Source organism: Saccopteryx bilineata, chromosome 4 (genome assembly GCF_036850765.1).
Source record: "Saccopteryx bilineata isolate mSacBil1 chromosome 4, mSacBil1_pri_phased_curated, whole genome shotgun sequence".
Classification (NCBI taxonomy): Eukaryota; Metazoa; Chordata; class Mammalia; order Chiroptera; family Emballonuridae; genus Saccopteryx; species Saccopteryx bilineata.
In genome coordinates, this window is record NC_089493.1 from 251,387,518 (window position 1) to 251,410,305 (window position 22,788).

Consider the following 22,788-nt stretch of genomic DNA (forward strand, 5'->3'; position numbering starts at 1 on the left):
GTTGCAACCAGAGCCATTCTAGTGCCTGAGGCAGAGGCCACAGAGCTATCCTCAGCACCCGGGCCATCTTTGCTCCAGTGGAGCCTTGGCTGCAGGAGGGGAAGAGAGAGACAGAGAGGAAGGAGAGGGGGAGGGGTGGAGAAGCAGATGGGCGCTTCTCCTGTATGCCCTGGCCGGGAATCGAACCTGGGACTCCTGCACGCCAGGCTGATGCTCTACCACTGAGCAAACCGGCCAGGACCCTGATTTTGCCTTAGTTAAGTTTCTTAAACTGCCTAAGCCTCAATAACCTTGTCTTTCAAATGGGAATAGTAATGCATCTCTTTTATAGTGTGTCCTGGGTCATATGCATCAGAAACAAGTTGCTGATTATTATTGTTCCTGAACTAGGAGAAGGATCTCTGCCATGTGTGAATGCATGTATGTGTCAACTTGCTTTTTTTTTTCTAATTAAAGACACAGCAGTCAATCTGTTAGCATAACGAGTAGGCTGGCATGTGGTTGATGGGGAAGCCATAGGCATGTTACCGGAAAAGAGGACCTGGCCCTTTGAGTCTGCCTAGGGCCACCGGTTGTGTGAGCGTTCTTGATGTTATGCAGAAAAAATTTCATAATTCAAGTCGAGTCCTGGTGATTTTGTGAGTTTGTTCATTAAAGCTGGGACAATGGAAACAAGGAAGGGTATGGGACAGAAGAAGCAATTGGAGAGCCTAGGCAGGGTTGCTTTGGCTCAGTGGGAAGTCAGAGGAAAGGGGGACTTGGAGACAGGTTCGGGAAGGTACCTGCATGAGCTGCCTCTGCCCATTACTCCCCTGATTGCAAGTCTCCTGGGAACCTTAAAGTTCTGGAGATACACACGTGTGGAGGAAGACAGAGGAAAGGGAAGGGCGAGGTACGGTGTGCTCCTGGGAAGGAGAGTGCACCGCGTCCTTTGTTTTGAGGGTTTTTAAAGTTTAGGAGAGAATTTTTTTATTAAATTATTTATTTATTTATTTATTCATTTGAGAGAGAGAGAGAAGAGGGGGAGGAGCAGGAAGCATCAACTCCTATATGTGCCTTAACCAGGCAAGCCCCAGATTTTGAACCCCCGACCTTCAACCCACTGTGCCACAGGTCAGACTGGAGAGGATTTTAATAAAATATTCATCAGCTTTTCCAGGTGTCCTCATTCAGGGTCCGGTCTCTACTGACTCATGAGCCCCGGGGCAGGCAGTCATTAGTCATGTAGCTGGTCCTGGTGCTGCCCACCTGGTTTTGCTGCTTTTCTGGGCCTGGAGCTCAATACAAGTAAGGCCTAGATGTTATCTCTAAGGAGGTGACATTGTGTATCTGGCTGTGATTTGCTTGGCCAGTTTATTCAGTTCCCCATTTTCCTTGCCAAGGACTTTTCCTACGTTTTCTACTATCCTGCCTCGGCCAGAGACAAGCGCTTGGGGAGCATTGCCCCCGGGGGTGGTGCCAGGCCCTTCTCTGCAGAAACTAGAACTGAGCCCCACTTTGCTGAACGGACTGAGGAATCTGGCAGAGGACGTGGGGTGTAACAGGCAGGAGGGAAGACTCCCCGCTACTCATGGCCATGGAGCTTTTGTACAGGTGTCAAGCTTTGCTGTCACCTCCAGGTAGGTCCCTGGTAACACCATCGCCTGTGAGCATGTACCTCCCGGGAAGGGCTTGATTTCCGTCCCCCTGTGGGCTCTCTGGGTGTCTTGCCAGCCCACAGATTGTTCATTGTTTTTAATGAACTCAGCCTTTGTCCAAGACCAGTTGAGTGGCGCTCATTAAAGAGGTGACAGCCGTAAAGTTGTCTTCATTGTGGGGCTGGCGTGGTCACCCTGTGGGGACGGAGCTCTGTTTTTCCTCTCTGTGAAGCTTGGTTTCTGAACTTCCCAAACTATGGAGTGTTTTAAGATGCAGTGTTAACGTTCAAGTAAATCTTTCTGCTCTTGTTCCTGTCCAACCAAAAGGAAAAAATGTTTGCAGATCATAGCTACAGTTCGCCTTTCTCCATGTCCTTTCTCCTTTTTTTCTCTTTACTGTCATCAAGGAGATTCCAGTACTAAGGACTATTCTAACTTGGGGGAATGCAGCGCCGTTTTGTGTTGTGTTATATTGATCCAGAGATTTACTCAGTATCGTTGATATACTCTAGGGAAGAGAATCTCACACTTGGCTATCTATTAGAATCTGTTGGCTTCAAAACTTGGATGCCTAAGACCTAGCCCAAATGAATTAAATCAAAATCTCGGGGGGGGGGGGAGCGAGACTTGGAGTCAGTATTTTTCAAAAAGTCCTCAGGTCCTTCCAAATGTGTAGGCAAAACCCAGTGTTCTAGAACTGTGGCTCTCAGCACTTGGCAATTTGGTCCTTTCTCTACCCCCAGGGGACATTTGGCAATATCTGGAGACATTTTAGGTTGTCACAAGTAGGTCAGTGGTGTGCTATGGGCATCTAATGGGTCGAAGCCGGAGATGTTGATGGACAGCCAACTGGGCACAGGACAGCTTCACTTAACAAATATAATTATCGGGCTCAAAATGTCAATAGTGCTAGGTTGAGAAACAATGTTTTAGAAGAATCAGGCTTAAGAAATGAAATAGGCCAGAGCAATGCAGATGCCTGTTGTGAGGACATCGTAACATGTAGAAGTTTACATTTTTGGCCTCCCAGCAAGATGAGAGAGAAGTGGCTTGGTAAATGCCTCTCCCCCTTGAGTCTCTTCTGTCCTGCCCAGTGGTCCTGGCCTGTCCTAGTGGCTGGTGCACCCCCTGGCTCTGATTTTTGGGAGCAGGATCTATTCCCATGGGTCCATAACTTTACTGTACTTGAATGGTTTGGAAAAAGACTAAAGTTAGGAAAATTAAACCCATAGAAATCAGTCAAGCTAAATAATTAAAAAAAACAAGCTTTTGAGTTGCTTATTTTCTTATATAGAGTTTCCTAAACTTAGGTAGTGAACCATTTGAAAGTGAGTTTACATGGGCAGTAAGAAATCTGATTTTATGTGTTGTAGAGAGTTCTTTCTCTTCTTTCCTTTTGATTGGATAAGAGGAGTTTAAGGACAGCATTTTTAATTTTAGTGCTGTGTAATTTTCTTTAATTTTTATACATTCAGAAGTACTTTTTTTTGTTTTGTTTTGTTTGTTTGTTTGTTTTTGTATTTTTCTGAAGCTGGAAACGGGGAGAGACAGTCAGACAGACTCCCGCATGCACCCGACCGGGATCCACCCGGCACGCCCACCAGGGGCGATGCTTTGCCCACCAGGGGGCGATGCTCAGCCCCTCCGGGCGTCGCTCTGCCGCGACCAGAGCCACTCTAGCGCCTGGGGCAGAGGCCAAGGAGCCATCCCCAGCGCCTGGGCCATCTTTGCTCCAATGCAGCCTTGGCTGCGGGAGGGGAAGAAAGAGACAGAGAGGAAGGAGCGGGGGTGGGGGGGGTGGGGGGGTGGAGAAGCAAATGGGCGCTTCTCCTATGTGCCCTGGCCGGGAATCGAACCCGGGTCCCCCGCACGCCAGGCCGACGCTCTACCGCTGAGCCAACCAGCCAGGGCCAGAAGTACTTTCATAGCAGGCTAATCGGGCCATGTATTTATTATATTGTGTAATTAACGTTACAAACTTTCTCTCCCTCCACCCAGTTTTTCAGTGTGACACACATAAAAATTCTTTGCCATTAGTAGGTTATCTTTTTCTTGTGTACATTGTCAAATTTAAAGTGTTTAATCGAGGTAGTGAATTATAAAATTAAATATTAAGTATACTCAAAATTGTTTTTGTTTCCAAAACACTGATGAAAGTGGGTACTTAACAGCTTTTGAAGTTGTTCTGAGTTCATTGATCTTCTGCAGGTGGTTGATTGCCATTTCTTTCTTTTTTTTTTACATTTGTCCTTTTAAAGGGGTATTAAGAGATTTCAAGTTTTTTTTTTTGTTTTTTTTTTGTATTTTTCTGAAGCTGGAAATGGGGAGGCAGTCAGACAGACTTCCGCATGCGCCCGACCAGGATCCACCTGGCACGCCCACCAGGGGGCGATGCTCTGCCCATCTGGGCGTCGCTCTGTCGCAACCAGAGCCACTCTAGAGCCTGGGGCAGAGGCCAAGGAGCCATCCCCAGCGCCCAGGCCATCTTTTGCTCCAATGGAGCCTCGGCTGTGAGAGGGGAAGAGAGAGACAGAGAGGAAGGAGAGGGGGAGGGGTGGAGAAGCAGATGGGCGCCTCTCCTGTGTGCCCTGGCCAGGAATTGAACCCGGGACTTCCGCACGCCAGGCCAACGCTCTACCACTGAGCCAACCGGCCAGGGCCGGTATTTTTAATGTTCTACATCAACCCTTTACACTAAAATTAAATTAATATATCTAACTCTAGGGTTATGACTGTAGAAGTTTTTTTTCAGTTTTCTCCTTCCTTTTTTTGCTATTGCATGAATGCTTTGACATTTCAGGGCCTACTATATGCATTTTTGCCTTAATTGCTATAATAGCTTTAAAAATTGTTTTAGCCTATTCTAGTGTGGTTTGAGGTACTGAGCCAATACTCTCGAGTGCTGGGTGCCTATTATACCTAGTGGTTAGAATGTTTTAAATTAAGACTAGACAAGCAACAGCTCATGTAATATTTGGCATGAATGCTCCAAACTTCTGTGTTGGAATAACATATTCTGTTTCTTCATCTTGAGTTTTAGCAATGACTATATAATCCAAGGGATACTTTAATTTTAATCTAAGCCTGGTTTTTGTAGCTGTGTTTTTAACTTAATTCATAATTGCATTTAATTTGGCTATGTAAACATATTCAGGTTTTTCTTCTGACTTTGGACTTTTGTTGTATGATGTTTGCAGAAAATTAATCCAAGTTTATGGTATAGAGACTTTTTCCTAAAAATTTGATTGTTATGAGAACCATTACAAGGTATGCTTAATAAGAAATGGTCAGGCCCTGGCCAGTTGGCTCAATGGTAGAGCATCAGCCTGGCTGCATAAGTCCTGGGTTCGATTCCCGGCCAGGGCACACAGGAGAAGCGCCCATCTGCTTCTCTACCCCTCCCTCTCTCCTTCCTCTCTGTCTCTCTCTTCCCCTCCCGCAGCGAGGCTCCATTGGAGCAAACTGCTCCATTGGAGCAAAGATGGCCCGGGCACTGGGGATGGCTCCTTGGCCTCTGACCCAGGCACTAGAGTGCCTCTGGTCGCAACAGAGCGACGCAGAGCATCGCCCCCTGGTGGGCAGAGCGTCGCCCCCTGGTGGGTGTGCCAGGTGGATCCCGGTCGGGCGCATGCGAGAGTCTGTCTGACTGTCTCTCCCCATTTCCAGCTTCAGAAAAATACAAAAAAAAAAAAAAAAAAAGGGTCAAATATTCTCCTGACAGTCTGAATGTGCATATATGTTGTGTGTGTATGTGTGTGAGTGTTGGGGGTGGGGTTGATCAGTGTTGGGATTGGGGAACAGGATGAGGAGGGGGAGAATTAAATTAGTGCTTAAGGAATGAATGACTCAAGCCTGAACTTTGAAGTAGAGATAGCCTGGAACCAGGGTTATTATGGGTTATTTGTATATATATTGGTATAACTTTATTCCAAAATGTTTGTCTACACCTTTATCATACTAAAGAACAGCTAGGTGAATTAGTAGCCCCAGTCTAGATACTTCGTAGAATTGGAAGCTGTTTGTACATACATGTAAAAAGAACTGGTTTGGTTTGGGGAGTACTGGAAAAACAGGGCGGGGCAAGAGTTAATAGTTTGCGAATGTTTGAAAGACATGGAAGAGGGATGGGATACATTCTGTATATCTGAAGGCACAGGACCAGAGCCCGGGGGTTGAAATACAGAAGAACAGATTCTGGATGAGTTCAAGGCGTGTCCAAAGAGATCGTAAATCACGGACTGGTATCAGGGAGCACGTGGAGGGAGTGAAGAGGTGTAGGAATTCACTTCCATTTTGGCTGTCAGGAAGACCACAAATGGGAGTGGACACAGGGGATTCCCACAGTGGACTAGAAGTGGACATTGGGTTAGATCAGAAATTTTCAGCTGCTGTGCACAAGAATTTTGAAAACATACAATACCTGGCTATTTAGTCAGGGGCACTGATCTCTCTTCTCTTAGGTTGGCAAAAAAAAAAAAAAAAAAAAAAATGACAACAACCAACACAACAATAGTTGCCCAGTATGAACAAATCGAAATTATATCCATTTTTTTTTGTCAGATTTGGTGTGCTGCAAAATTTTAGTAATTATACTGCTCACAAAATTTAGGAGAATATTTCAAAATGAATGTGGAGTGATAAAATATCCCCTAGTTTTTGTGAGCAGTAGAGGATATTTCAAAATTAATATGAAGCAATAAAATATCCCCTAATTTTTGTGAGCAGTAGAGTTTATCTGTGCCACGAGACAAGAAGGTTGAAAACACTCGATTAGATGGACACTGGACATTGAACATTGGATTAAGTTCCATTACAGACTATCCATTCTGTGATTTTAGCACATATTACATCCCCTGAAAAATAAAAAATGAAGCTATCTCTCAATTGAAGGGGAATTTCAGATTCATTAGTTCAGGGCCCCTCATGGCTTTTTCTCTACAGCTTCTGCAAGTCCTCCTGCAGTTACAGCCCCTCTATCACAAGATCAGCTTTCTCCAGAAAGGAGCATCCTCATCAGTGTCAACGCGTGCCTTTTTTTTTACCTGTCTTAAAAAGCAGGTGCAGAATGAGATTCCTCAATCCAAAGACGCCCTCCAGCGCTAGCCCCGCTCTCTCCCCTCCGTTCTGCTGGAGCTCCCCAATCATTTGTCTCTCCTGCCGTCTCCCCTGCGTGCTGCCCTTCTCATCCTTACACTTCTCCAAAAACCGGTTTCTGCTCACGTGGTCAGAAGCCTGGGCCCCTCCATCCTCGTTTTACTTAGGTGCGGCAGTATTCTGCATGGTTCATCCTTCCCTCTTCTTAAAACGCTTTCTGCTTGGCTTCCAGGGCGTCCCAGCCGCTTTCCCACGTCCATACCTCTCCGCGGCCCCTGCTGTCGCCGCGGGCGCAGTGGGCTCTGCTTCTCACCCCTGGAGCCCTGGCCGGGTCTTCTCCTGGCTTGTGCTGTTAAAAAAACAGGGCTAGGTCTTAATTTGAGTTTAATTCAAAATCTCTCAAATTTCATGGGCATCAATATTATCAGTTTTTAAATTTTTGTCTTGTTTTTTGTTATCTGGGTATACTGATGTGCAGCCGGGATCAACAATCCCAGTGATTTCATCTAGGCCCGAGGAGTAAATACCAAATACTGGCCAATGACTCCCAAATACAGGTAGGTTACACATCTTTTCCCAAACTCTAGGCTTGACTGCTCCGTTGTCTGTTTTACATTTCCTGTAGGAATAGGCATCTGGATTTCTACCCCACCCTCCCAAACTGCACTGCTCCACACTATGTCTGCTTTCCCAGTCTACACACACACACACACACCCTCATTCTCACACACACACACACACCCTCATTCACACACACACACACACACACCCTCATTCTCACACACACACACGCACCCTCATTCTCACATACACACACACACCCTCATTCACACACACACACACACACACACCCTCATTCTCACACACACACACACACCCTCATTCACACACACACACACACACACACCCTCATTCTCACACACACACACACACCCTCATTCACACACACACACACACCCTCATTCACACACACACACACACATGCACGCACGCACGCACACACACCCTCATTCACACACACACACACACCCTCATTCACACACACACACACCCTCATTCACACACGCACACACGCACACCCTCATTCACACACACACACCCTCATTCACACACACACACACACCCTCATTCACACACACACACACACCCTCATTCACACACGCACACACGCACACCCTCATTCACACACACACACCCTCATTCACACACACACACATGCACGCACGCACGCACACACACACACCCTCATTCTCACACACACACACCCTCATTCACACACACACACATGCACGCACGCACGCACACACACCCTCATTCACACACACACACACATGCACGCACGCACACACACCCTCATTCACACACACACACATGCACGCACGCATGCACACACACCCTCATTCACACACACACACACATGCACGCACGCACGCACACACACCCTCATTCACACACACACACATGCACGCACACACACACACACACATGCACGCACGCACGCACACACACCCTCATTCACACACACACACACACACACACACGCACGCACGCACACACACCCTCATTCCCTTGGCACTCCACAGCTAATCCAACCGCAAGTCTGCCAGGTACGTCCATCTCCTATCTCACCGTGACTACTGCTATTTCTCAATAGCCTGTCCCCCTCACCACTTCTCACGTAGTCAGAGCGTTCTTACAAAATCCATCAGACCGTGCCAATCCCTTGCTTCAGTCCATCCTGTGCCTCCCATCACAAGTACTGAAGTCTGCCTTTCTTCCCATGAGCTGGAAGACCCCCTGACCTGGCCGCAGCCCAGCTCTTCAACTTCATCTCTGACACCCCCTGCTTTCCACACTCCCGTTAGGACCACCCTGACTGCCTTGCTGTTCCTGAACCTTTCCAACCTTGTTCCTGCCTCAGAGCCTTTGCACCCACCTTTCCTTCTGCCCGAAGGTGCTTCCCCCTACCATGATCCTTGGCTCTGTGCCTTACTCTTTTCAGCTTTTGTTATCTGGGTATACTGCTCAGATGCCACGCCAGGAGAAGGCCCTTCCAAAATGCTTCTTTTTCTTCTGGTTTCCTCCCACCTTTGCATTGCATGTGTCTCTGCTGGACATCCTGTTTTCCTGGCTGTTTTATTAGAACTTCCTCACTGCTCTCTCCCCTACACTGTAAACAATGCCATACCTCATAGGTGACAAATAAATACTTTTGACTGAATAACAGAGTGCCACCCCTTGAAGGCCTGATCCCAGAACCTTGCGTTTTGTCACTCCTGTGGCCCTTGGTTCCTCCTCTAGCCCCTGAACAATTCACACTGCCATAATCTACTGCGAAGTTTATTTCAGACCTAGTCTCTTACTAAATGTTGCCTCCCATTTGACCCCTTCCTGCTCACAGATGCTTCCAGAAATCGAGAAGGTGGGGAGGAAGTAGAGCAACACCCAGCGTTTCAGTGACGGCGGGATGGATGCCTTTTCCTTCTCTCCGAACTGCTCAGTGCATGGCCCTACTGCTCTGTTCATCCACGCCGTTTCCCTGTTGGTCCTTTCTCTCTCACTCACCTTCCTCTTCTTTGTCCCTCTCTTAAGCGTTGGTATTTCTTAGGACTCTGGGCTCTCTGCTCATCTCTCTCCCTTGGAGATCCTACACATTCCTGGGGCTTCACATTCTCACATGGCAATGGGCTCCAAAGTGATATGTCAAGTCTGGCCTCTTGTCTGAGCTCTAGGCCTGTATGTCCAGCTGTAAAGTGGTCATCAGTGCTTGGATATCTCACAGGCAGCTCTCATCCAGTAGGCAGTAAGCTGAATTTACCTTCGCTCCCAGGTTTCCCCTCGGTAAATAATCTAGCTGATCACCCCGAAAACCTCTTTCTCTACCTCAGCCCTGTGCCAATCGAGTGCCAGTATGATCAGTTCTCCCGTGAAATGGCTATAGAACCTGTATTCTGCTTGTCAGAGATTCCTGTCACCAACTAAGACCAGGACACCATCGTCGTCTCTTACCTAGATTACTTCAGGGACAGTTCACGTGCCATTACTTCCCACCCCCACCCCCGTCTGGCTTTCTCTGCGGCTATTGGTCTTTATCAGATGTCTACCTAATTGTCATCCTTGGTTAAGATGCTTTGTTGGAGTTTTAATAAAGTCTAAAATTTAAAATGGGCTTATAAGATTTTTAATAACCTGTTCTCAATCCAACTGTACTTATTGGAGTTTCTTGGAACTATCTGCTGTCCTCACTTCATAGTCCCACCCCACTGTCCCAATACATCATGGATGTCCTCTGGCCCCCTTGTTTGTTAATGCGAGGGGCTACCATTGGGCACAGTAGGGCCTCTATAAGTATGTATGTGTTGAATGAATGCAGGAAGGCATTAGCCCTGGATTGTAATTGTCAGTTTCCTCAAATTCTCATTTAATTTACCTTAAAAAATTTAAAGTCTTCCAAAGTCAAATTTCTGTTTTGTCATGTAGTCCCATGTATATGTTTCTCTGAGCTCTTTGGTTTCCAGGGGATTATTAAAAATGGAACTAAGGCCCTGGCCGGTTGGCTCAGTGGTAGAGCATCGGCCTGGCGTGCAGGAGTCCCAGGTTCGATTCCCGGCCAGGGCACACAGGAGAAGCACCCATCTGCTTCTTCACCCCTCCCCCTCCCCCTCTCCTTCCTCTCTGTCTCTCTCTTCCCCTCTCGCAGCCAAGGCTCCATTGGAGCAAAGTTGGCCTGGGCGCTGAGGATGGCTCTGTGGCCTTTGCCTCAGGTGCTAGAATGGCTCTGGTTACGGCAGAGCAATGCCCCAAGATGGGCAGAGCATTGCCCCCTGGTGGGCATGCTGGGTGGATCCCAGTCGGGCGCATGTGGGAGTCTTTCTGACTGCCTCCCCGTTTCCAGCTTCGGAAAAATAGAAAAAAAAAATGGAACTAAAAGAAGCACATGAGATTCTGCTAGCAAATCACTTTCAATCTGTGCTCGTTGAATGGCCTTTGAGGCCTGAGTTTTGGAGGCTGCCAAATGGGACTTGGAACCAAACCGCCTTTGTGACCCAGTGTCGAGCAGGGAGGCACACCGGCGGGATGGGCCTCTGCAGTGAACTTTTTCAGTGTGGCTGTGCGTAAGCCGGGATCCTGACGTCTGAGACCTGTTGTGACTTGTCTGAACTGTTTATGAAATTCTCAAACCTGTTTGGGAAGAAGGCTTGATCACAAGACTGTGTTTCGGGCTTGAGCAGTAAAAGTTAACTTAAAAGAGATAGACAATGGGCAGGGAAGGGGGTGGGCAGGTAGGAGAGGGTAAGAGGGATAAAGGGTGATGGACGAACACTTGACTTGGAGTGTGAACACACATACAGTTTGCAGAGATACGCTGTAGAACTGGGCACCTGAGACCTATATAACTATGTTAACCAGTGTCACCCCAATAAAACTGAATTAAAAAAGAAAAAACTTAAGTTAATCTGTGATACGAAAGTGGGACTGTTGGTGTGAGTTGTAATGACTCTAAAGGAGAATAGGGAAAGGTTTTTTCCCCTCAGAAGATCCAGGTCAGAATTTCAGACTTCACCCCCAGGGCTGGGAGATTCTGGGTGAGGTTTCCGGGTCTCCTTCTCCCAGAACTTCTATCTCTAACTCCTTCGGAGCAAGGATTAGAGGGGCTGAACAGGCAGGGCTGAGTCAGAAGGGTAAGCAAGAAGGGAATGACACACTTCCTGCTCTGAGTTCTAGGGAGTTTTCCTTTTTATGGTTTGTTTTTCTGTTTTGCTTTGAAGATACCCTAAAAGACAGTTGCCCGGGCCATCTCTTCATCAGCAGCCTCGATTCATGTGTGTGATCTCATAGAATATACACACTGCCTGCTATACAGTCTTATAACTCACAGATTTGTTAAAACCTTTTTTCTTGTTGTAAAAGTATATATAGTATGTTTAGTATATTTATCAACGACAATTTGACCAAAAAAAAAAAAAAAAAAGGAGAAAAGAGATATTCCTTAATTTCATCACTCATCCAGAAAAAAAATAAAGTAACATGGTGAATGTATTACACCAGGCTTCTATCTGTGTGCCTGTAGTTTTTCCTCTATAAAATTTATGTACTAATTATTATAAATTCTCTGCTTTTATATATTGCTTTGTAGCCTTTGTGAAGACTTCTCATGTTATTAATTACTCCACGAGATCATTTCTAAAGACCGTATTACATGCCGCTAGATGGATATACCACACTTCATTTAACCAATCCCCCATTTGAAGAGTCAGGCTGTTTTGTTTCTACCGTTGGCATAACAACACACAACTCCCTTGAACTACAGCTGTCTACACTTGTCTCTATTTTGCTGGATATATTCCTGGAAGTGGTTCAAAGAACATGTGGAGTTTTAAGGTTTTGATCTTTACTGCTGCTTTGCCTTCCAGACGTTTTACCTGTTTTACATTCCCACTGTGGAATATAAACTCCTTACCATGTCCTGTGTGGCCCTTACCTATTCTGGTCTTTGCCTGATTCTCAACTCCATCTCACACCCCTCTTGCCTGTGCTCCCAACGCAGCAGCCGGGCCGGCCCTTTCTCGCTCCTTTCCCCTGAGCGAGTCCAGCTTGTCCTGTCTTGGGCTGGAGTGCCGGCTCCTCCTCTGGCCCTGGTCTATGCCTCCAGTGCCACCTCTGCCTAAGAGGTTGCCACCAGAGCCCTGTTCCTTCCCGTGCTAGCAGCTCTCACGATCTGTCCTGCATTTATGTCTGTGTATACTTGTTTGCCATCTCTTTGTCCTTGAATGTCAGTTTTGTGGGACGGGAGACCTTGTGTGTTTTACTTCCCACTATGTCCCCATGCCACAGGTGCTGGATAAATTCAGGCTGACTTTGTTGGGTGAGGGAAGAGCTCTCCCGTCGCCTAGGAATGCAGTGGAATGGGGGTAACGGATCACTGCTCCATGGAGCAAAACAAGCTGAATGCTGTGAGGAAGCTTCCGAGTGACAGGGAGACAGGAGTGGATGCCGGAGTCGGGCTCCAGGCGTCCTGACGGGCCTCGTGAGGGCTGAGCCTCGGGAGCCTGCAGTGCTTTGTAGCTGGAGGTGGGGGAGAGATCCCGGGGGCCAGGGAAGGCGAGTGCGCAGAGGCGCAGAGGCGGGCGGACGGCCTGAGGCCGCCTGCAATCCCGTGCTGGCAGCGCACCCTCTGACCAGGAGCCGGGAGGGGTCACACAGGCCTCATCAGAGGGACATGGTGGAGTGAGGGCCGGAAAGCGCTTGTTAAGCTGAACTCTGGGCAGACTGTGATGTGATGGTGACAGGGCTATGCTTTGGGAAGTTGTGCGGGGGGGGGGGGGGGGGGGGGGCAGCTGAGTGAAGGGAAAGGAAGTACAGGCCAGAGGAGGGGGCAGGCAGACGGGCACCCCAGAAGTGGGGGAAACGGGACATGGTGGCTGGTGGGGGCAGTGAGGTTCATGGTGACACCCAGGTGTCGAGTATGAGTGACAGAGGGGACTGAGCTATGGAGCCCAAGGAAAGAGGCTGTTTGGGGATAAGGAAGTGTATGTTTGGTTCAGCCTGCCCCCTTGCTGTATTAGTGAGCATTTTCTAGAGTAATCGCGACCCTGTGCCCTCCTCTGTCCCGAAGGGCCTTGGGTGATGAGAAGATAGAAGGAGACAAATATACTTCAAGATAGGGGATTCTGGGCTCCCATGGCCCTTCCTCATCTGTAGGAGTAGGGCTACTTAGAGGGGAGGGACTCTGACACCCTTCCAAGGGACAGGAGGGGGTTTGCTGGCAATCTCTGCTCCCCTGTCACAAGCAGAAGGAGCTTGTTTGATTGATGTCAGCTAGTTGTGAGGTGAACTTGTTTAGGTGTCAGGCTGAGGAGGACGGGGTGGAGGACAGGTGCTGATTGCTGGGCGCTCCTGCATGGGGGCTCTGGGTGTACACGGGGCACGATGCAGAAGGGGGTGGCACAGTTTCTTTCCGCAGACGGTCAGAACTATTAGGTGTTTCCCTGGGGGAAAAATCAAAGAGAAACTTGACTCAAGACATGTTGTGGGGGTTTTTTTGTTTTTGTTTTTGTTTTTTGTATTTTTCTGAAGCTGGAAACAGGGAGAGACAGTCAGACAGACTCCCGCATGCACCCGACCGGGATCCACCTGGCACGCCCACCAGGGGTGACACTCTGTCCACCAGGGGGCGATGCTCTGCCCCTCTGGGGCGTTGCTCTGCCGCGACCAGAGCCACTCTAGTGCCTGAGGCAGAGGCCAAGGAGCCATCCTCAGCGCCCGGGCCATCTTTGCTCCAATGGAGCCTTGGCTGAGGGAGGGGAAGAGAGAGACAGAGAGGAAGGAGGGGGGTGGGATGGAGAAGCAAATGGGCGCTTCTCCTATGTGCCCTGGCCGGGAATCGAACCCGGGTCCCCCGCACGCCAGGCCGACGCTCTACCGCTGAGCCAACCGGCCAGGGCCAAAATTTAAAAGTTCCTGGAAGTTATTCAAATTTGAAAGTAATCATGTGGGTAAAACGACAAAATGGCAAAGCTCTCTTTCCTCCAAAGAGGGAATGGGAGTAGCTCTGCTTTGCTGGCGTGCTCTGGAAAGTTGTCTTTTCAAGAAACCATCATCTGGTACCTTTACAACAAAGGGTTTAACAGAATCCAAATGGAAAGGCGACTAGGAGGAGCGCCGATGAGAAGACAGCAGGGCTCGGTGGACAAGTGACCATCCAGACCGGGAGAAGAATCAGCGATGACAGGATGACGGGGTGGTGATGGGATCCAGGGCGCTGAAAGCAGAGAAAAGTGATCAGGCTTGGCGATGGAGGGCGCGTCAGGAATTCAGCTTGGGAAATATCATATGTTGTGTATTAACTAGAAATTCTAGAAATTTATAGACATTTACTTTGAACCAGGGAGTTTTTCTTGGCAAATTGAGAGTTTAATTAGTTTAATATTTTATTACTAGGGATCATGTTCAATTTCACGTGAAGGTTGGCAATGGAAGAATGCTATAAAATGTCAAGACTCTGTTTATACTCGGGTCAGGAGAAAATAAACTGCATTCAAGCGCCAGCATATTTATTGCAGCAGATGCTCAGTGTTTCTGTGCTTCGTGAATGCTGGTTTAGTGTTTTCATTGGTGGTATAAGTGTGAAGAGAGATTTGAGCCCGCATCACAGGGAGACAAACATAAATGCTCACTCTGGAGTCCTAACACCCGGCTCTCACCGCAGCTGCTCAGCCAAGCAGCCAGCGGTGGGATTTTGGGGCTTGCCTTCGGCCTCTTTGGGTTGTCTCATTCTTCTTGCTTGTGAAATGAGGTTAGATGATATCAGAGGTCTCGCCAATACTGAAATTAGGTGATTCTAAGAGAGGAAAGAGAAAGACAGTATTTTTTGTTTGCTTCTGAGTAACATTTTATAGAATTTATACTTAAAACATGGAAACAGCCTGACCTGTGGTGGCGCAGTGGATAAAGCATCAACCTGGAAATGCTGAGGTCGCCGGTTCGAAACCCTGGGCTTGCCTGGTCAAGGCACATATGGGAGTTGATGCTTCCACCTTCTCCCCCCTTCTCTCTCTCTCACTCCCACTCTCTCTCCTCTCTAAAAATTAATAAAAACAAAAACAAAAAAAAAACATGGAAACACATACTATATGATAGAAAGGTCTGCCTTCCCACACTAACTCTCTGTGCCGCCTATGTGAGGGGAAGCCATGAATGACAGCTGAAATGATGACAGCCTCGAGAAGCCCCCACCCCAGTGCTCTCTTAGGGGCCAGCGCTGGCCCTGGCCGCTCTGTTCACACTGTTTAACTCACTGCTCTGCCTGGCCTTGAAGGGGAGGTCGCCAGGTGGCCTTTTTATTTTCCAGACAGTTCCATATTTGTGCTTTCTGCCTGGTAAACCAAGGACACTTTCACGATACGATAAGAACGGGGGAAGAGAGCCAACAGATTGGAGCAAGACATGCCTACATTCCCATTCTGGCAGTGCACTGAGCAGGTATATTAAATTTATGGTACTCAGTTTCCTTGCCCTTAACCAGAGGGTAATGGGGCCCATCTCCCAGGGAAGCATCATGCACACTGCCCAGCATCCAGCAGGTGCTCAGCCAGAGGGGTTTCCCCACCCTTGTCTCGGCACAGACTGTGCCCTTTGCTGCCTGCGTGAGGCCTCCGTGGGTGAGAGGATAGGTCTGAGCACCCGCCGGCTTGGTGATGGGATCTGCAGATGCTTCTGGAGCACCTGCCAATGTCAGGCACGTCCTGGAGTCATTTCCCCTCAGACTGTCTCCTTTCCTGCTTCACCACTGACTCTGTATTCTTTGAAGAAGAGGAGGGGGACAAAGAAAAGTTGAATCATGGAAGAAGCTCTGGTTAGGCCATGGTTTTAAGGAGGCCCTTACACGAGGTCGGGTGGCAAAGAGCACAGATGAGGAAGGTGCAGAGAGAGTGGATGGGGAATGGGCGGTGGGGGGAGCTGGAACAGAGAGAAAACACCACTGCTCTCGGCAACCAGCGTATCTTGCTCTAGGGACTAAGGAGCGGCTTGGGAATGCCAGCGCCTGAAGGTGAAGGTGTTTGCAGACGTTTCCAGTTCAATCTCTGTGACTATAGAATAGGACATAAAAAAAACACAAAGATATCTTCTCCAGGCAGGCACATTTCATTATTCTTGTGGTGATTTTGTTTAATGTGCTGCTCATAAAGATGTAGGTGGCTACAAAGGAAATATTTTTCTTGGGATGTGTAGTGAGCAGACAGTGAAACTAGGACAGAGAGAGAGAGAGTTCTGGAGATTGTTCTGGGAGGGTAGGGGCCAGGCCTCACGGCTTCTCTTCCCAGCCCTGCCTCCTCTTGCAGAGCCCTGTTGAATATGATGCCTAACCTCTTTCGCTCAGTCAGTCTTTTTGGAAATTGGGATTGCCATCCACTTTCGCTGGGTGTGGGGCCAGTGAAATGATTGAAGTGATAGTGCCTTGCTCCGAGATGCCTAGATAGTATATACACAATGCATGCTCACAGAAGAGGAGGATCTAGTTTTCTAATAGCCACCATCTTGTGGTTGCAGATATGTAGAAAAGAACTATCAGATAAGTGGAAAAGAACTATCAGATAAGATGGACCCAGATTTCTCTAATGAAGGCTCACTCAGTATCATGGTGAAGCTCTGGAGTGCCTCATCACAGGCAAGGCTCACAGCTGCACTCCAAGGGGTGGGGATTGGGGGCACCCTGCTTCCGCTGCAGAGAGCCACCAGTATTTCACTAGACTTCTTTGTCACTGGGCCACCAGGCAATGTTTCTAGGGCTGGAAGTCCCTGCTGCCTCCCCTACTCTCCTTGCCTAGATCATGGGTGATGCGTCTGCATTGGGCCACCATCACAACTGTTGATACTTGAATCTTCTGAGAGTGTCCTAATTTGCAAGTCCTAGGGAAGCATGAAAGAGCTATGTTCATGTCTACAAAGGCAACCAAAGAGAATTAGATATTTTATTACCTAAAGCTATTCTGTGAGTTTTGATTGCTCCACAAGTCTCCTTGATCTTGAGCCACTATGATTCTTCTTTCTTTCCAAAGTAGGAGGAGCAGAATATACTATAATGACAAGTACTGGGATTGCTTACAACAGCAGACTTTGACTAGATCTGAGCATGTGAGACCTGGGCATTGTGGTCTCAAAGATGAGAAAAGCTAGGGATGTCTTAAGGAAACGAACCCCCTGCCTGATCTGTAGCCCATCCAGATGTGTCACTTTCTATTCTCCCATTGCTGCAGAGCTCTCTACAAAATCAGGAATTGGTCCTGCTGGATGTGGAGATGCCCAATTGATACATGAGGCTATAACACTTGCACCGTTCTGTGCCCTTGTCTGGTGTTAGGACTGTGTTAATACCCCCCGATTATGCCAGGGGCGTGTGTGAGGGCTCTGCCACCACGTTGACTGTTGTTTTTATGCGATGCTCTCTGACTCTTCCTCCAGCCTTCCTTCCCACAGCCTCACTGGGCTGCTCCTTTCTCCCCTGTTGGAAGTGGACAGAGTGTTTCCTGGTAGCCACCTAGCCATGCAGCTACCACTGGGCCACATTTTCAGGAAATGTGAGACCAGTCCCTCTGTTTAGATGTTGCATTTCTACTCTTTGTACTCTGTAACTTTCCCTTGGAATTGCCACTGAATCAGGGTTTGGAAAATCCTTGTGAGCTAGAAACCGACATTCCCAGGACAAGTATTCTCTTGACATCTTCTTTGACCCTTTGTCCCTGATGAAGTCATAGCATGAAGGGGCCAGTCAGAATTGGGGAAGATAATGCAGAGAAATGCAAGAGTATGGTTTCTAGAATGTAAACATCAAACTGTTAGGAGTTAGGCACATGATAACGTAGGCTAAAGAAAATGAGAAATGTATCATCTGTTTGTAAATTGATGTTGATTTGGTATCTCTTTCAGCCTCCTCCCCCGGGAGCCGGCGTTAATGCAGGTCAACAACCATGTGCGTTGTCATTTAAGTACTCACTCAGGATCAGGCAATATGTTATTTGCTTCACATGGTTCTCTTTGCATCTTGGTAGCAATTCTGTGAGGCAGGTATATGTTAGTCTATTTTGACAGAGAACACAATTGCTCACAGAGGTAGAGGAATTTGCGAGTCTACAAAACCAGGAAGTGGCGCCGCTGGAGTGTGAACCAAGCCCCCTAGATTCCAGAACATTTGACTGTTGCCTTTCACTTGGTATCTTTTATCTTCGGTGCTGAGTTCCCGATAGGCTCCAGGCAGCATGGGATTGCTTCAGAGGATAAAGATAAAATCAAGAAACTTAGATAAGCTACCAAAGAAAATGTGAGTACAACTATGATTAGGTACCCAGAAAGCTCCAGAGAGGTGGCATGGGGGTTAAAGGAAGACTGAATTCCTATTGGTTGGTGAGTGTCTTCAGAAAAAGGCTTCGCACAGGTTGTGTTCCTGAAACGCGCCAGGTGGAACTGGATGAATCTTACCTGGTGGGGATGGAGAAGGGAAAGATTTGTGGGTGGTGATCACTGTCAAAGCGCTGGTAAATACATAAGCCTCTAAAAGACTATTAGATAGTATGTATGCATGTATCTGCGTGTGTATGCGTGTATTGTGTGTGTCTGAACACAGTCACGTGTACATTTTTAAATTTTATTTTTAAATTTATTGAGTTGACATGGTTTTTTAAAAAGGATTTTATTTATTCATTTTAGAGAGAAGAGAGAGAAAAAGAGAGAAAGAAAGAAAAAAAAGAAAAGAAAGAGAAAGAGAGAGAGAGGGAGGAAAGGAGAGAAAGGGGGAGGAAAAGGAAGCAGCAACTCCCATTTGTACCTTGACCAGGCTAGCCTGAGGTTTTGAACTGACGACCTCAGTGTTCTCAATGCTTTATGCACTGTGCCGCCACCACAGGTCAGGCAGACATGGTTCACTTAAAAAAAAAAAAAGACAACTTATATTCCCTTCCAAAGCAAAAGACTAATGATTTTAAGTAGTAACATCGACTGAACTTAGTTCCCTAGTTTCCTGACGAGAACACCTCCAAGCTGTACTTACTATTAATAGATATTCATGTTTATACTGGCCAGGTAGGAATGAGGTGTTTGAATTTCTTCTTTTTCAGGCATCTATGATTGGGGCTGCTCCCCCACCCCATTTTTTTTTAAGTATGTACTCTTTTTTTTCTAGCATGTTGAAACGTTAGACTTCCTGTTTCTGCTTGATTTTGAAAATACCTCCTGTGCGCCTATCACAGGTAATCACCCAGTCTCCGTGTAGCCGTGGTTCACAGGTAGCAAGTGCAGGCAGCAACCGGTCCATCCCCACTGGGACGTGGAGCCCTCTCTGGATTCCCAATTAAAGGCTACCTAATGCATTCCACCACAGGTGACGAAACGCACCTCCCAGAATAACAAGCAAGACAACTTTTAAAGTGACTTGTTGACCAGTGTCGTCTGTGCGTTTGTTTGGTAAGCTCATGTGGATTTTTTTTCAAAAGGACGGTGTATACTCCTTTGAGTTATTCTCGGGGAAAACCGACTCTTCCTGAAGGTGAGACAGATGCCATAGGACACATACCATCAGGGTGGCTGTGTGTGCTCCTCCCGTCTGTGTGATTCCGCTAAGACTCTGTGAAGCTGTTCTGATCGCTGCAGGGAGAAAATGCTGAAACTAGGTGAGTTCAAACTGCCCGGAGACTAAGGCGTGATGTCCGTGTTGGAATCTGGTGGAATGCTCAGATGACTGAGTGACCTGGTGTTGCTGTCTACGAGGAAATGACTTTTGGCCGTGGCTTTAAAGTGGTTGTGTTGAACAAATCACAGCTTTTCTTTTGCTGTGACTCTGGCTGTGGAGAACGGGTATTAAGCTGAGGGAGGTTTGACAATTGTGGGTGAAAAACCTGGCATCTGAAATCTGCACGTAGACAGTTTCATTTACAGACAAGTGAAAGTTTGAAATGTTTCAGAAATGGGGCTCGGAAAACATTGGTAGCTTTTCCACGTAAAGTTTCTTCTCTACAATTTCTATTCGTTTATTTAATGCTAAGACACCTCTGGTCTGGTGGTGGCAGTAACGCCAGGTGATGGCCTGCAACCACCAGGATGTTTATTTTTGTTTCCCTGTTGTGTAGATGTTTGTCACAATATTCCCGCTACCATTTCCTCTAACAGCTGATAAGCAATTTTTTCCTATATATAAGCCCTTTTGTATTTTTAAAATATATCTTTGGCTTGTTTTTGGCTGTATTTATTGTAATACTTCTACAAGTAGACAGTTTTGTTTTTAAGGTAAATTGAAAACCTTTTTGAAATGAAGAGAGTATTTTAAATAGTCCTGAAAGTTATCTTGATATATACACATTTTTTTAAGTTTATATATATAATTATAGTATTTGTTGAAGTTAATCTAGGATATTTTGCTACAAAAACTTTCTGGAGCTTAAATTGAATGCTAGGAAGGAACTAAAAATTGAAAGACATAGGTGGGTATTAATATATCTAGTTTCTTGACTCATTAATTAAATGCTTGGCAGCTACTGCTATTTCTTACAGCCATGACTTCTTCTGTTATACGGAATGTGGTCACCGGCACATCATTATGTTAAATGTACATTTGCCTACCAGATGCCCAGAGCCGTGCCTGTGATTCTCTGTCAGCTTTCTTTACGTATGTATATAGGCACATTCTATGGATATATAAAAATGGTTATGTGTCTGGGACTGTATATCATGGCATTTATACAGCTGGGATCAGAGCCAGGTTTGGTTAGGAAGGTTTTATGGCAGTGAGTTTGGGGTAGAGTTCCAAAGGGCGGGTAACTAATATACTTTGGCAGAAAGAAGCAACATACATAAAGCTTCCAAGGCTGGAGTAATTGAGTCAAATACATTCATGAGTAAGCATGAAGCATTTAAGAGCATGTTATAAATCAGTGGTTGAAAATAGCCAGGCTAAAAGGGAAGAGGCAGGGGCATAAGTGTAGACGAGAACAAGAGGGGCGTGTGGGAGCTTCTCTAGTCTATGTTGCTGGTACGTTTCACCCTTGGATACCAGCACCCTGTTGCCATCTGGTGGAACTGGCCCAAATGTACCTGGGAGCGTCACTCACCTCTTCTCACTTTACATTGAATTAATAGTGTGGTATCTTGGTGGTAGGGAAGTTTACTTTTCTTTCGCCCATGGATTTTTATGTGAAGAATTAGATAAAGAAATGGATGTAACTATGGTTTCCAAAATTATATTAATTTTGTCTTAGAAAAAATGGAGTTGAAAACCAACATATATATTTAAATATGTAAAATATATTTATCAAGTAGGAATAATTTCCCACAGAAATGTATTTATCAGATACAAAGAATTTCCCACAGACACTATTTGGAGGCTGTGGCGTTGCGGGAGCGCAGGGTGTACATGGCCCTTCGGCTCGGGGCGCGGAGCATGCGGGACGCAGCATTGGAGGAGTTCTGCAGCGGAGTGGAAGTGTGTCACATCTGGCTGTGGGTTGGCTTGCTTTTCATGTGCTCATAGAGTCCATCCTGGTACAGTGGTGAAGAGGAGACCCCTGATCCTCGATCCCACAGCCCACAAACCTCAAAGCTGGAAGACACTGTAAAGAGCTGTATCGGCCCTCCCTTCTCCCCTTCCCTGCTCATGCACCCATTCACAGGAACGTGCTGACTTCCCGTCACGTACCAGGTCCTCTTCCGGGGACCCGCGAAACACCAGTGAACAAAGCAGCTAGAAGTCCCGGCCCGTGGAGGGCCAACCTTCTAGATAAGAAGGACAACAAAAAGTACAACATTCAGAGGTAGAGCAGGGGAAGCAAGGTCAATGGAAAACTAAGCTAAGTATTTATGTTAGATACAACTTTTAAAACAAGGTAATAAGGCTGTTCCTGTGGCATACAGCCCTACCTACCTTCTGGCCTTTGTCTGGCACCTGTACTCCCCCCCCCCCTTTTTTTTTTTTTTGTATTTTTCTGAAGCTGGAAACGGGGAGAGACAGTCAGACAGACTCCCGCATGCGCCCGACCGGGATCCACCCGGCACGCCCACCAGGGGGCGATGCTCTGCCCACCTGGGGGCGATGCTCTGCCCCTCCAGGGCGTCGCTCTGTCGCGACCAGAGCCACTTTAGCGCCTGGGGCAGAGGTGTGAAGGAGCCATCCCCAGCGCCGGGGCCATCTTTGCTCCAATGGAGCCTCGCTGCGGGAGGGAAAGAGAGAGACAGAAAGGAAGGAGAGGGGGAGGGGTGGAGAAGCAGATGGGCGTCTCTCCTGTGTGCCCCGGCCGGGAATCGAACCCGGGACTTCTGCACACCAGGCCAATGCTCTACCACTGAGCCAACCGGCCAGGGCCTGTACCCTTTTTTTAATATTGATTTTTATTTATTGTGTTTACATAGATTCAAGTATCCCACCAAATATATCACCCTCCCCCCACACCCGTGTTCCCCTTGATACCCCTTTTACGCCCCCAACGCCTTCCCCACTTCCCTCTAGGATTTGCAGTCCTGCTCTCTCTAACGCTGTTTTCATATATATATATATATATATATATATACACATATA

The 22,788-nt window shown here is 47.2% G+C and overlaps 1 protein-coding gene across 2 annotated transcripts in view; it reads left to right on the forward strand.

Moving 5' to 3' along the window:
• The window catches only part of TNFAIP8 (TNF alpha induced protein 8), a 134,191-nt gene that overhangs the window by 47,100 nt on the left and 64,303 nt on the right, over window positions 1-22,788 (forward strand). Inside the window, exon 2 of one of the 2 annotated variants that reach the window (XM_066274149.1) lies at window positions 19,718-19,894. The exons of the other annotated variant lie outside the window; for it this stretch is intronic. Coding sequence (XP_066130246.1) covers window positions 19,882-19,894 — 13 coding nt within the window. The 5' untranslated portion in view covers window positions 19,718-19,881. The remainder of the gene's footprint in view (window positions 1-19,717; window positions 19,895-22,788) is intronic. 2 annotated transcript variants of the gene reach the window in all.